Source organism: Oncorhynchus clarkii, chromosome 9, assembly GCF_045791955.1.
Source record: "Oncorhynchus clarkii lewisi isolate Uvic-CL-2024 chromosome 9, UVic_Ocla_1.0, whole genome shotgun sequence".
Classification (NCBI taxonomy): domain Eukaryota; kingdom Metazoa; phylum Chordata; class Actinopteri; order Salmoniformes; family Salmonidae; genus Oncorhynchus; species Oncorhynchus clarkii.
In genome coordinates, this window is record NC_092155.1 from 43,335,531 (window position 1) to 43,349,689 (window position 14,159).

The 14,159-nt window shown below is 45.3% G+C and overlaps 1 protein-coding gene across 4 annotated transcripts in view; it reads left to right on the top strand.

Moving 5' to 3' along the window:
* The first annotated feature begins 861 nt into the window (after positions 1 to 861).
* The window catches only part of LOC139416382 (microtubule cross-linking factor 2-like), a 109,114-nt gene continuing 95,816 nt past the window's right edge, over positions 862 to 14,159 (top strand). For all 4 annotated transcript variants that reach the window (XM_071164943.1, XM_071164945.1, XM_071164946.1 and 1 more), the window contains exons 1-3: positions 862 to 2,014; positions 4,183 to 4,407; positions 10,962 to 11,120. In XM_071164943.1, the coding sequence (XP_071021044.1) occupies positions 1,103 to 2,014; positions 4,183 to 4,407; positions 10,962 to 11,120 (1,296 nt within the window). In that variant the 5' untranslated portion in view covers positions 862 to 1,102. The remainder of the gene's footprint in view (positions 2,015 to 4,182; positions 4,408 to 10,961; positions 11,121 to 14,159) is intronic.

Below are 14,159 nucleotides of genomic sequence, written 5' to 3' on the forward strand. Positions count from 1 at the left end.
CTTATAGCAGGGGTTCCCAAACTTTTCTAGCATTGAGGAACAAAGAAAATGTTGGAGTTTTGAAGCTCATTTTCTTGCAATTCTATTCATTGTGCCACGTCTAACTTGTATTCATGTGATATTTCAGTGACAAAAAAAAATACAACAATACTATGGACTAAAATGTTGCTGGACCCCAGGAAGAGTAGCTGCTGCCTTGCCAGCAGCTGATGGGGATCCTTAATAAATATAAATACAAATAAAACATCTTTGGCTGACATGGGCAAGTTGATCTGGACATTTCTGACAAGTTATAAGTAGATCTCGAAGGTGATGATGCACTACCCAATTTCGAAATTGCACCTTGCGCATTCTACTATTACAACTTTCAAGAGTACATTCAGGCTGTATCACAACCGGCGGTGATTGGGAGTCCCATAGTTCGACTCACAATTGGCCCAGCGTCGTCCCGTGTTTGGCCGGTGTAGGCTGTCATTATACATAAGAATTTGTTGTTAACGGACTTGCCTAGTTAAATAAAGGTTACATTTCAAACATTTTGTTTCGGTACCTCCCGCTACCTCCCGATCTACAAATTAAGTACTGCGTATTAGACCATGCGTATTAGACACTGTCCAAATCGAGTTTGATCCTGAATTAAATAGGCAGCCTATAGCCTATGTTTGTAGTAGGTCTATATGCATCCTAGTTTTATTGTAGTCTCACGTGTGCTTCTTGAAACGATCTACGTGTCTGGGTGGCAGCAGAGAGCTCCAAGTGATGCTCCAAATTCGTCACAGACAGAACCGCTAGCTGGGCGGAGAAATAAACCTCGGGAGCACACTGCCACTGTTCCTACCACTTCAAACCGCGCCGGGGAGAGAGTCGCTTAATGCAAGATAAGTAGAAGAGGGGCAAAAACCTCAACGAAAGTCATCCTAAAACCGGGGAAACATCATCACAACGTGTTACAACTTGCAGTTCCTGTCTTTCTACGCTGCTGCATCCGGGTTTTTCGGGATTGCTACAGTGTATTTGTTTGCAGTTGTGAGATAAATTTCAACTTCTACCTCTTCTGATAGGGGTTTCGTTTCTGTTTTCTGTAGTTGTCAAAGCGGAATGAATGACAAAGACAAAGGCTGATGTTCATTCGCCAACTCACTTTGTCTCGCCCAAGGAAAGGAGACACAGGCACAAAATGGAAAGCGGGACGGAGAACACCAACGGCGGGCAGGCGCAGCCCCAACAACAGCACCAGTTCGAGCAACAGCCCGTAGTGCAGTCCATCCAAGTGAACGAGAAGAAAAAGATCAACCGGGCTCCGTCACCCGCTAGACCCAAGGATGTGCCTGGATGGTCCCTCACCAAGATCCGGGGAGGCATCGGTACACCAACACTGAGCGTTAAACCAGGATCCATACATTTAGGCAGCCGGGTGTCCAGGCGTAGTCCAGGTAGCGGAAAAGAGACCAAATCAGAGAAAGGAAAACTGCCCGGGAAATCCACACTATCGGTTGCCAGTGCCCAGAAGAGCGGCAGTAAATCGATGAAAGGTGGTCGGAAGAAGGTGGCGGATGCAAGCAACGCCTCGGACGACCTGAGCAAAGACTCTGGTTGCGCCGCGGGCAAGCTGTCGCCAACGGATAGCAGTTCTGAGATCTCCGATTGCGCCTCGGAGGAGAATAAACTCTCCACCGAAGCTCTGAGTAGTGACACCGAATCCAGCAGCCGAGGCGGGGGGGCTGAGGGCGAGAAACGGAGCAGTGACTGCGGAGATGGACCACCGGATAGGGGTACTCGTGGTGACCATCATGCCAAGACCCCCGTAGATAAGGACCGACTCTCCTTTGGAGTGGAGACCGGGGAGGGGAGCATTTCTCCGGGGGATGAACGATCTCTCACCTCGTTCGACAGCCGGGTGCCTGCCAGCACTTCCCTGGCTTTCTCCGACCTGACAGAAGAGTTCATGGATGGCATGCATGAAGAATTTGTCAGGGAAATCGAGGAACTGAGATCAGAAAACGATTACCTAAAAGTAAGCATATTTTTCCAGATTTGCTACAGACATTCCTTCCTCTGTTTGCTCTCATTTGTGAAAGTGAAAAGGTTTTGTTTTTTAAAACATTATTTAAAAAAGCTCTCCAATAACAGTTCTATAAGAGATGGTTCCGGAGAAACTATTTTAATTGGATCAACAAAATCAAAACCTAAGATATTTATGCATTATCACTGTTCTGCTCTTCAGGAGAAAAGCAGAGCAATCCATGCAAACCCAAACTGGCCACAAAGCCAACAACATCTTGAGTGCATAATTGATTACTCCCTCCTCCCTCTTGTCAAAAACAACAACAAAATACCACCCTTTGAAGGCACGGAGACTTCAGGGTTGGTCAGTGTTATTTCGGGAATTCATTATCAATGTTTTCTCAGCTGTTGTGTTCACAGCTCATGATGGTCAGGTGGTGAATGCCCAAACCATCAGAGGTGGTCGGACATGCAGCTGGTTGTAGTACCTGGTTAAAACATATAAACTAATTGTATTTTGTTAAACAATGTTATCAAGGCCGGGGGGCTTTACGCGTAGGCCGTCATTGTATATAAGAATTGGTTTTAACTGACTTGCCTAGTTAAATAAAGGTTCAATCAAATAATAACATTTAAAAAAATAATTGGCATGCGTCACAGACACGGCCTCAGTCAGAGGGGTTCACTAATACATTGGATTATCCTACAGGTCTGCGCAGCATAACGCTTTATCCAAACAATTTCTAGGCTACTATTAGCACGTTTTATTTCATATTTAACTGGTCTGGGACAGCAATATTAAGATGATTATGGTGTACATGGGCCTAATAGACTACTAGCCTATTTGGTGGCCATCTAAGATGGCCCTTCAAAAGAAGGCAGTTTACTAGGACAGTCCATTGTGCATGAATGTGTAATACACACTTACCCACCAATAACACTTTTTGGTTCATTTCAGACCATAATCATCAAATCCATCTTACTGGTTAATTACCATAAACAGGCATGGGGTGCCACATCCTTTTTCTTAAGTCTAATTATGAGTTTTTTTTTTAAATCAGGTCATTCGTGCAGCCAGAGTAGTCCTAGAGCGCGACAACTTTATTTATTTATCCCGTGCTTTCTCTCGCCTGTCTTCGGCACGCCTGTCTGACTAGTACAGCTGTTTGCTGGGGGTTAGCCTGCGTCGTGCAGATGCTGCAGTCGAGAGCGCCCACTGTCCTCACTCACTCCACACACCATTGTTTATACCGGGGCCGCACCACGTGACGCGCTCTGCAGTGAGTGACCCACATTCCCCCTGGCAGCCCTCTCGGCATATTAGCAATGCGATAAAAGACTTGTATTTACTACTACACACTTCTCCCACCACCGCCCTTATAAATACTCGATCTGCCTTATTACTGCGCCTCTGTCAGGGGGGTTGTAAGGATTTGGGCTAATGCCTCTTCAACCGTGTTGTTATGTAAGTAGTAGTAGGGAATTCTAGGAAGGCTTTTTGGGGTTTGATTTCAATCATACATTGCCATTGTTATTATACACCTTTCTATCAGGTGGGCACAGTTCAGTTCTGTATTAATCTGTGTTCTACACTGGTTTGCCCCTGGTGGGGTTATGTAGGCAATGGGGTTGTTAGTGCTACAGTCTTACTGCCATGGGCTAAATCAGCACATCTCCCGTTAAAACGAACGTTTACACCTCACACACATGGTGATGGCCTTTATACAAGAAGACACCTGTACCATGTCAGACATAGAGTTGAAATGTATTCAATTTTGAGTTTGCATCCCAATATTACACGTTATATACATCACAGAAATATAACAAAACCGCTTGACATGGAAACACCTGATTTTCATTCAGATTTAAAAAATACATTTAAAAAAGGTTGATTAATTCTGAAATTATGAAAATTATGAATAACATTCCCATGAGGCCACTAGGTAATTTGACTGCAGGAAAGGCCTACTGAGTCTGAGATGACGATACACACCCTGCTAAGGATAAACTAATGAAGAGGGTGTTGACAATGACTGGTGATCTGATGCTGAGACAGTCCCTATAAGAATTCTTATATGTAGTCGAATGATTGCACTAGCTCATCCAGACCATTTTCTAACAATTCTCAAACCGTCTTCTCCTCCACCCTTCCCCCGACCCCCTCTCTCTCTCCCCCAGGACGAGATGGAGGAGCTGCGCTCGGAGATGTTGGAGATGAGGGACATGTACATGGAGGAGGATGTGTACCAGCTGCAGGAGCTGAGGCAGCAGTTTGAGCAGGCCAACAAGACCTGCCGCATCCTGCAGTACCGCCTCCGCAAGGCCGAGAGACGCAGCCTCCGCGTGGCCCAGACGGGACAGGTGGACGGGGAGCTCATCCGTACCCTGGAGCAGGACGTCAAGGTGAATCTGGAATGGAGAGCGTGCGCGTGTATGCCTGTCATCGACTTTCGATGGGCAGCCAAGATGATGTGTGTGTGTCTTTGTGTAAGGCTATGCCTAAATCGTGTATGTCAGCAACACAAACAGAACTTGACGAGAGACTGAACTTTGGGTAATTGCTAGCATTTATGTCCTTGCAGATTTTCGTAAACTTAAAAAATAAAGTGGAGGGGTGGGGGGGTGACATAACAGGTCAAAGGACAAAGGTTACATTTGGCTTTAAATGCATACATTCACACACCATTGATGGGATTTCTTGTTAATGGAGACGTTGGTTGTTGGTCTTCCTACTGAACTGAGGCTGTGGTTACACGTCCCACATTCACAGCCGTCTGTGATCTATTTCCATGTGACAGAAACACAATGTGGCCTTTCTCAGGAGTCGAGGAAGGAGGGAATAGAGGGGAGAGGGTAATGATGTCATCCCCTGAAGGCAGGCCCCGTTCCCGCTGTCCCTCTCTAAAAACGGTCCATTTGTATATCTTTTTCTTTTTTTTAAAGAGAGAAAAAAAGAAACGGGAGGGGGGGGGGGTGTCCCCTTCTTTCTGGCCAGGTAATATTGTGCCTCTGTGCCGGCCGTCTGTGCTGACTCTGGGGAATAAGGATTTGGTGTCGCTCCCGAGTTAAGTCCTCAGCAGCCAATCGGGGCGCAGCGGGTGGGCGCAAGAGCTCAACGGGCCGGGGGAAGACAGTCAAAGAAGGCCATTAACACAGGAAACCAAAAACAAACCACAGGGATGTGACCTCGGCCTCCCCTCTCCGTCTCCCTCTCTGTATTCTTAAACAGCTAGGGCCAGTCACTCAACACATACCTGATTGTTTCTGCTGGCTACCAACTAAACCAGATCACTCCCATGCACTCTAGACTCCCTTCAAACGGAGTTCCTCTAACCGTGAGGCCGGCTGTGTTCTCAGACAGGCTTATTCACGCACCAACCAAGCACCGGGGGAAGGAAATGTGTCTTGACATGTTTGAGAGGATTTGGGCTGTATTCCATGTGATATTTGAGACCTGTCCTGTACCAGCCATTGTAGACTTTCTTTCACTTGTCAGCAAGAACCCACGACTTTGTGTTTGTGGCACAGCAATGAGTTATTGAACAGTTAGTATGTATTCTGCGTGTTAGGTTCATTCAGTAAATACAGGTAGTTTCAACACATTGGGGTCGGTAGGTTCCATTAGACGAAAATAACTACTTTGTGGTTATGGTCAGTCTCTATTAGTCACACAGTACTCAACCAACGTGATCACATAAAATAGCATACTGTAAGCTGATAGGGCTGTGCCAGTAGGGCTATACTTTAAATTGGCTTAACATAATTATTGCTCTCTCTCCTAAGTCCTTGTTCCCTTGTGACATACACAGTGAGCTGTTCCCACTTCCTGTTGCATCCTGCTCTTCAGCGCTCCGCAGGGGGAGTGGCGTGAATGTGCAATGCGTGCATTTTTCAGCGTGCGAGTACGAGTGTGTGTGTGTGTGTGTGATATCTGGAGATGGTCGTGGGATTCTCCTGGTCACTTCCTGTCCTTTCTGACCCACTGTCCTAATTACAGAGCTATGAAACATAGGAAATGGAAAACATTGAGGTCTTCCACGACAATGGAAATGTGCTAAGGGATATACAGTAGATACCAGTATGATATAGAATCAGTCTCTCATTACACTGTCTGGGTCAGTGGATTTTATTCAGGGCAGCTAGCCTTTTCATTCCATAATCATTCCATAAACAACATCTCTCCCAGCCTGGATGTTATGATGCTACCGTCATTGTTTGCTGGGGAAACTTGACTGAGGTATTTTATTTCGAGTCAAAGGCACAGGCTTTCGCACTTTGCCTGTGATCTGTGATGGGTTGGGGTGTGAAAGATACCATATCCTTCCCCTCTTAACTTCACATGTATAGGATGAGTGGGCTGAGCCTCTGTGCACTCCTGCATAGCAACAGCCGAGTTGCAGTATGGCGTGATGTGACATATAGGGAAGGAAAGTAGGGGTTGTTGAGATAGGGATAGAGAGAGAGAGAGAGAGAGAGAGAGGGTGGATTCCCTCTCTCTCTCCTCTATCTCCCTCTCTCCATCCCTCTCTCAGCAGCAGATAACGGCTGGGCAGCAGTAACAGCAGCATCCTGGAGATACCAATAGAAACCGTCTCCATGTGTCAGCCAGACACGCCCGGATCAGAGAGCCGATTGGCTGGCTCAAGGAGTATCAGGAAGTATTTTTGTCCCTGTGCCTGCTCAGCACAGCACTAGCAGGAGCATGTGTGGATGCCCCACCATGTGGATTATTCTGTAACCACTAAACAACTGTCGTGCAGGGGTCTGCTCTTTCACTACTAAAAAGCCTTTTATAGATAGACAGAAGGGAAGAAGATTATTATTTTCAGTTTCTAGAGGCTGCAACAGGAAGGATAACAACTAGATGATTGTTACATAAAAGTGCACCAGTTGGCTGAGCCTGTTAGCTGATACTGCAATACTAGATCCTATCATTAAATGTCTAAGCTAGATGGTAAATACTCAATGATTTCATAGAGTATGCTCTCCTTTGTAAGCACTTCTTAGCTCATTAAAGTAGAAAATACAATATCTCTCCAAGGTTATGTACAGTAAGGCCCTGGCTATGGGCCCTAGTCAAAAGTAGTGCACTACATAGGGAATATGGGGCCATTTGGGACACAGACGTGGCCGATACTTTACACACTCCCCCCTCCTGTGCGTACTGCCAACATGCAAAACGCTGATGATAAAATCTACAGGGAAGTCATTGTTAAAAGGCGTGTGGAGGAACAGCTGTGACAGTGCTGACAGGCAGGATCAGAAGGGGAACATGGTGCCGCTTCAGCGCGCACACACACACACACACACACACACACACTCCCATGCAGGCACACACACTCCCATGCAGGCACACACATGTGCGCGTGCACACACACAAACACACACCAATGAACCCACCCTCAGAGATGCAAAATATTCTCTATCACACACACACTCACCCACAAAAACATGTGAAAGAGACCCCTTTGATGGGTAAATGGCTCTTTTTAATTTGGTATGTGTGTCCAAGTGCCGGGTGTGGATAGGATCGACGTTAGGAGTCTTAAGGCTGGGACTTGACTATAATGTACCAGTCCTGCAAGACCTTCTCTCCTCTCCTCTGTATGCCATTCACGTCCTCTAGCTCTCCAGCTGGAACCCCTCTCGCCAATGCTAAAACCGCTAGTGCAGTGACCCTAGACACTGATCTTGGTTCAGTTTTCTTCTTTAAAAAAAAATTCAATAGTGGTTGAGGTTAGGGGTTGGAGATGGGAAGCTGATCCTAGATCTGTATCTAGGGGAAACTTCACCCACAGAGTGCTGAAATCCATGTGTTTTACTTTTACATATCAAAGCATGATATTTGATTGGGAGGCGAAGGCAGCCAAGGCAGTGTATGGAAAGAGGCTGAACAGCAAGAGAGAGAAGGGAATCCTGTAGATGTAGTAAGTTAACAGGCCGTTAATACAGACTGCTGTTTACTGTGAAGGGGCCCGATCGCCATATACCGCCAGTCTAAAAACATAACCTGGAACCCCCCCAGAACGCTAATGAAAGGGAGCATTGATTTGACCATGCAGTCTGTCTCTTTGCATGTACATTTCTACCTTCTAAAGTATGGAGAAGAGAGAGGGAGGGGCAAGGGCAGAATGAGAGAAGGAGGGGAAGACCGAAAAAAGAGAAAGTCTGTGTGAGAGAGAGAGAGAGAGAGAGAGAGAGAGAGAGAGATGAATTTGAGCATGATGGGGAATTGGTTGGTTGGTCCACTCTCAGAGTGGGCAGCACAGAGGGGCATTGTGGTTCCCAGCTGCACATTGGCTCTGGTTATAGGGCCAGAGAGAATACCCCAATTCTGACACACGTGGACGCACTCGCACCCACATTCAAACACACATATACGCACACACACACAGAGAAGCCCTGTTTGCTCTGACCTCCTTCCTCCTTTAATGAGATCAGCACTGTACCCCACACAGACCCACGCACGCACACACATTCAAACACACACACACATATACACACACACACAGAAGCCCTGTTTGCTCTGACCCCCTTCCTCCTTTAATGAGATCAGCACTGTACCCCACACAGAGGCACGCACGCACACACATTCAAACACACACACACATATACGCACACACACACAGGAGCCCTGTTTGCTCTGACCCCCTTTCTCCTTTAATGAGATCAGCACTGTACCCCAGTCCACACTGCACCAAAAGACTCCCATCCCATGCTATGATGTTGCAGAGGTAGACAAATAGAGAGAGAACATTAAATAATAATCATCATATTGTGCCTTAGATATCATTATGTTATATTACCATTTTGAATGATACAATGCTTTCAAGCACATCAATATGACAATCCACTCAGATGTTTTGGATGTGTTTCCTGTCTATGGTATGAATAGAGCACCCTTGACATGTCACCTCCTTTCATTATAAACAATTTAAACCAGGCAGCTGGGTTTGCATTTGGATTGAACATCCTGTCAGTGCCCTGGTGATATACAATCAAACAGAAACACACACACAAGTTGTTGTTGGCCCAGCAGAACATCATACGCTCATCTGGATAGTGTCTGTGTTGATCCCCAACTGCATTTAATGCTCTTCCTACCCCTCAGGGGAACCTATATCCAACTTTAAGAAGATCAGCCTTAATAACAGTCTTGTTCTGTAGCAACATGTCAACACAGGATGATATAAGAGCTGGTCTCTGCTCTACTCCACTCCTAACCGTATTAGTGATAATACCGGAACACATTAGTGATCATACTGGAACACATTAATCATAATACTGGAACACATTAGTGATAATACTGGAACACATTGGTGATCATACTGGAACACATTAATCATAATACTGGAACACATTAGTGATAATACTGGAACACATTGGTGATAATACTGGAACACATTAGTGATAATACTGGAACACATTAATGATAATACTGGAACACATTAGTGATAATACTGGAACACATTCATGATAATACTGGAACACATTAGTAATAATACTGGAACACATTGGTGATAATACTGGAACACATTAGTGATAATACTGGAACACATTAATGATAATACTGGAACACATTAGTGATAATACTGGAACACATTAATGATAATACTGGAACACATTAATGATAATACTGGAACACATTAGTGATAGTACTGGAACACATTAGTGATAGTACTGGAACACATTAGTAATAATACTGGAACACATTGGTGATAATACTGGAACACATTGTTGATAATACTGGAACACATTAATGATAATACTGGAACATATTAGTGATAATACTGGAACACCTTAATAATAATACTGGAACACATTGGTGATAATCCTGGAACACATTAGTGATAATACTGGAACACATTAATGATAATACTGGAACACATTATTGATAATACTGGAACACATTAATGATAATATTGGAACACATTATTGATAATACTGGAACACATTAATGATAATATTGGAACACATTAGTAATAATACTGGAACACATTAATGATAAGCTACAGTATGGTGTCATTTCTTACTGTGCTGTGAATACACCATCAGCAGAGAGACGTATTTTACTTACCCATATACACTGAGTGGACAAAACATTAAGAACACTCTTTCCACGACGTAGACTGACCATCCATATACTTATATGTACGTATTCTCATTCACACCCTTTAGATTTGTGTGTATTAGGTAGTTGTTGGGGAATGGTTCGATTACTTGTTAGATATTACTGCACTGTCGGAACTAGAAGCACACGCATTTCGCTACACTCGCATTAACTATGCTAACAATGCTAACTATGTGTATGTGACCAATAACATTTGACTTGATTTGACCAGGACCAGGTGAAGGCTATGGTACCTTATTGATGCCACCTGTTAAATGCACTTCCATCAGTGTAGATGAAGGGGAGGAGACAGGTTAAAGAAGGATTTTTAAGCCTTGAGACAATTGAGACATGGATTGTGTATGTGTGCCATTCAGAGGGTGAATGGGTCAGACAAAATATTTAAGTGCCTTTAAACGGGGTATGATAGTCAATCCCAGTCGCACCTGCGACCAAAGCTGCAGTATTTTTCATGCTCAACCGTTTCCTGTGTGTATCAAGAATGGTCCATCACCCAAAGGACATCAACTTGACACAACTGTGGGAAGCATTGGAGTCAGCATGTGCCAGCATCCCTGTGGAACGCATTCAACACCTTGTAGAGCCCATTCCCTGGACGAATTGAGGTTGTTCTGAGGGCAAAAGGGCCTGCTAACATTTTGTACACTCAGTGTGTATATGGTCATACTGGAAACAAATCACAATTTACAAAGGGCATTCATAAAGTAATTTAGTATGACTCTGGACCATGGCATTGTGGATCATGCTTGATCAATGAACCTCTGATGTTGACCCCCCCACCCCTCCCTCATGTCTTCTCTCTCTCGTCTCCTCCTTTGGACGCCAGGTGGCTAAAGACGTGTCCATCCGGCTGCACACCGAGTTGGACTCTGTGGAGAAGAAGAGGGGTCGTCTGGAGCAGGAGAACGAGGAGATGAGGTTCAGGCTCCAGGAGCTCGAGGTGGCCAAGCAGGTCCTGCAGGCTGAGATGGAGAAGCAACGAGAGGTAAGACGTTAGGTAGGACAAGGCTGGGTGGGGTGGGATTGGCTGAGCTGGGATTACCATGGTTGGGCCGTGTGGATAGGGCCAGAGAAGTGAGACATGGTGTGGTGTGGCAGGGCTGGGCTTGGTTGGGTTGACCATGGCTGTGTCTAGCTGGGCTGAGCTGGACTGGGTTTAGCTGGGTTTGGCTGTAGGTTACGCTGTGATAAATAGGCTGGGTTAAGTAGGCTGGGTTTAGCTGGGTTTGGCTATAGGTTACGCTGTGTTGAATAGGCTGGGTTAAGTAGGCTGTGTTAAGTAGTCTGGGTTAAGTAGGCTGGGTTAAGTTGGCTGGGTTTAGCTGAGCCGATCTGTTTTTTTGCCTTTCTTCAAGGTTTCATGCACCACATACACGGTCAGACTGAACCACAATTGTATGTTGTCCTATATGTTGTGAAGTGACCGGTTTGAGTTTTATGATAGAGGGTTGTGTTTTTTGTTTGGACTCAAATTGGGACTGGTAACCTTTAAGCCAAATGTTGACATTTGGCCTTTCTTCATTTGGCCTCGCCGTATGTTTACTGGAAAGAGTTGAGTAGAAAACCGTGGGAGGAAGTTGCTTTGTGCTCGTCTTTCTATCCCGATAAATGCTCCTGCTAAAAACACTGTTTTGCGATCTACAGATATTGCGTTAGGCTCAGTTATGCTCTAAGGAGAAATCAAATGCCCTCTTCTCTCAGTCTCGGCCCTCCCCCTGTGTTGACTAATCTGGAGTGGACAAAAGGAGGCCCCTCTCTCTCCTGCTGTCCCTTTATGGAGGAGAGGAGAGCAGGGAGGGGGGACTGATGACTGACCGTAGCCTTGGCCCAGCTCTCAGAATGAGGTTTGGGCTGGCTGGCTTGATGGGTAGCTGGTTGGGTAGCTGGGTGTCTGGCTGGCTGCAATGCTAACTCACTCAGTCACTGCCTGGCTGGCTGGCAGGCTGGTTGGCTAGCTTTGTGGTTGGCGGACCCTATGCTAAGCGAGGTACCGCTGCTGTGTTGTGCTCGCCCCAATGGAGAGGGAGAATTCTTTGCATAGCTGACACCCTTCCAGATCCAGAACTATTATGTGTGCCCGCCGATCCCTGGCTTCACTCTGCCCACTCCGTCTCTGTTCCCCGGTCAGTTAGGAATGTCTCCGTCCCTGAGAATCAGGGCTGTGTGTATTAAAGGGGAATAAAAGGCGGTTTGTAAGTAATGAATTTGGTATTCTGTGGCTCCTGTCTGGGAGTGGAAGTGATGCTGCTGCTGCAGTGTTGGGGTAGCTGCCGGGGCCCGGCTATTCCATCGGATTCTGCCCGCTGGACCGTCTGTCTCCTGGGATAGTGGAGGGGCTGAAGATGCTGGCCAGGTAGAGGGAGAAGGAAGAGGGGAAAAGAGAAAGCCAATATGGCGTATTTGCCGCGTTTTCCTTCTCCTCTGTTTCAATGCAGACATGTAATAATGGTCCATTTTAATGATTGAATAACAATCCACTCAGAATCTAATTCAACAAACAAAATGTAAAATGACTGGCGGCACTTATATTGTCTATTACTTATAAAACGTGGAGAAAATAGGACAGTTTATGTTTCCTCCCTTAGCTTGTGGCAGGCTGTGATGTACTGTGCTCTATGACATCAGACATTTCCCCCCCAAAAAAAACATTTCAATGTTTTTAACCTCAGTTGTGTTGAAAGATGTGGTCAGTAACATTTGAGTCCATATGTAGGATGGATTAACCACTAACCCCTAGGTTAAACCCAGATGGGCTGTTGACTATTTCTCATATGTCTTCCCAAGACAATCTGTTTAAAACCCGTCGTAGGCTCTCTGCGTTTCGTCATGTAAATGCATTGCGAAGGATCCGCCATCCGCCCCTCTAAACCAATGGAAAATGTTGGGATTAGAAGTAGGGTCACCGGTGAGGCTAAGTAAGGAGAACTCTCTGAGATTAGATACATTTTTTTTGTGGTTTCGGCTGCCTGTGTCTAGAGCTTTGCCCTATAGTTAACCAGCTACCTTTTTGACAAGAAATGATTCCACACAAATGGATTAAGGAAAGTGGAATGCTTGTAACACAGACAGAACACTGCTGATGAAGGTATTTCTATATCCCCTCCATTCCTCACCGCTCCCTGTTCACTCCTCCTCTAATTCCAACTGCATCGACTCCCATTGCAGCTTTTTTGACCCTCTGAAGGTGATGAGGCTGGATTGGAGGGAGGGATGGAGTGATGCAAGGGGGTTGGGTTGGGTTGAGGTCGGGCGGGGAGGGGGTTGGGTGGTTGGGTTGCAGCTCGAATAGGCGAAATGGGCAGGCAGTCAGGAAAGATATAACACCTTCAAGTGTAAACATCCAGCAGGACATCTCTCCCTCCCTCTCAATTCAATTCAATTCAATTCAATTCAATTCAATTCAAGGGCTTTATTGGCATGGGAAACATGTGTTAACATTGCCAAAGCAAGTGAGGTAGACAACATACAAAGTGAAAATATAAAGTGAAAAACAACAAAAATTAACAGTAAACATTACACATACAGAGGTTTCAAAACAGTAAAGACATTACAAATGTCATATTATATATATATATACAGTGTTTTAACAATGTACAAATGGTTAAAGGACACAAGATAAAATAAATAAGCATAAATATGGGTTGTATTTACAATGGTGTGTGTTCTTCACTGGTTGCCCTTTTCTCGTGGCAACAGGTCACAAATCTTGCTGCTGTGATGGCACACTGTGGAATTTCACCCAGTAGATATGGGAGTTTTTCAAATTTGGATTTGTTTTCGAATTCTTTGTGGATCTGTGTAATCTGAGGGAAATATGTCTCTCTAATATGGTCATACATTGGGCAGGAGGTTAGGAAGTGCAGCTCAGTTTCCACCTCATTTTGTGGGCAGTGAGCACATAGCCTGTCTTCTCTTGAGAGCCATGTCTGCCTACGGCGGCCTTTCTCAATAGCAAGGCTATGCTCACTGAGTCTGTACATAGTCAAAGCTTTCCTTAATTTTGGGTCAGTCACAGTGGTCAGGT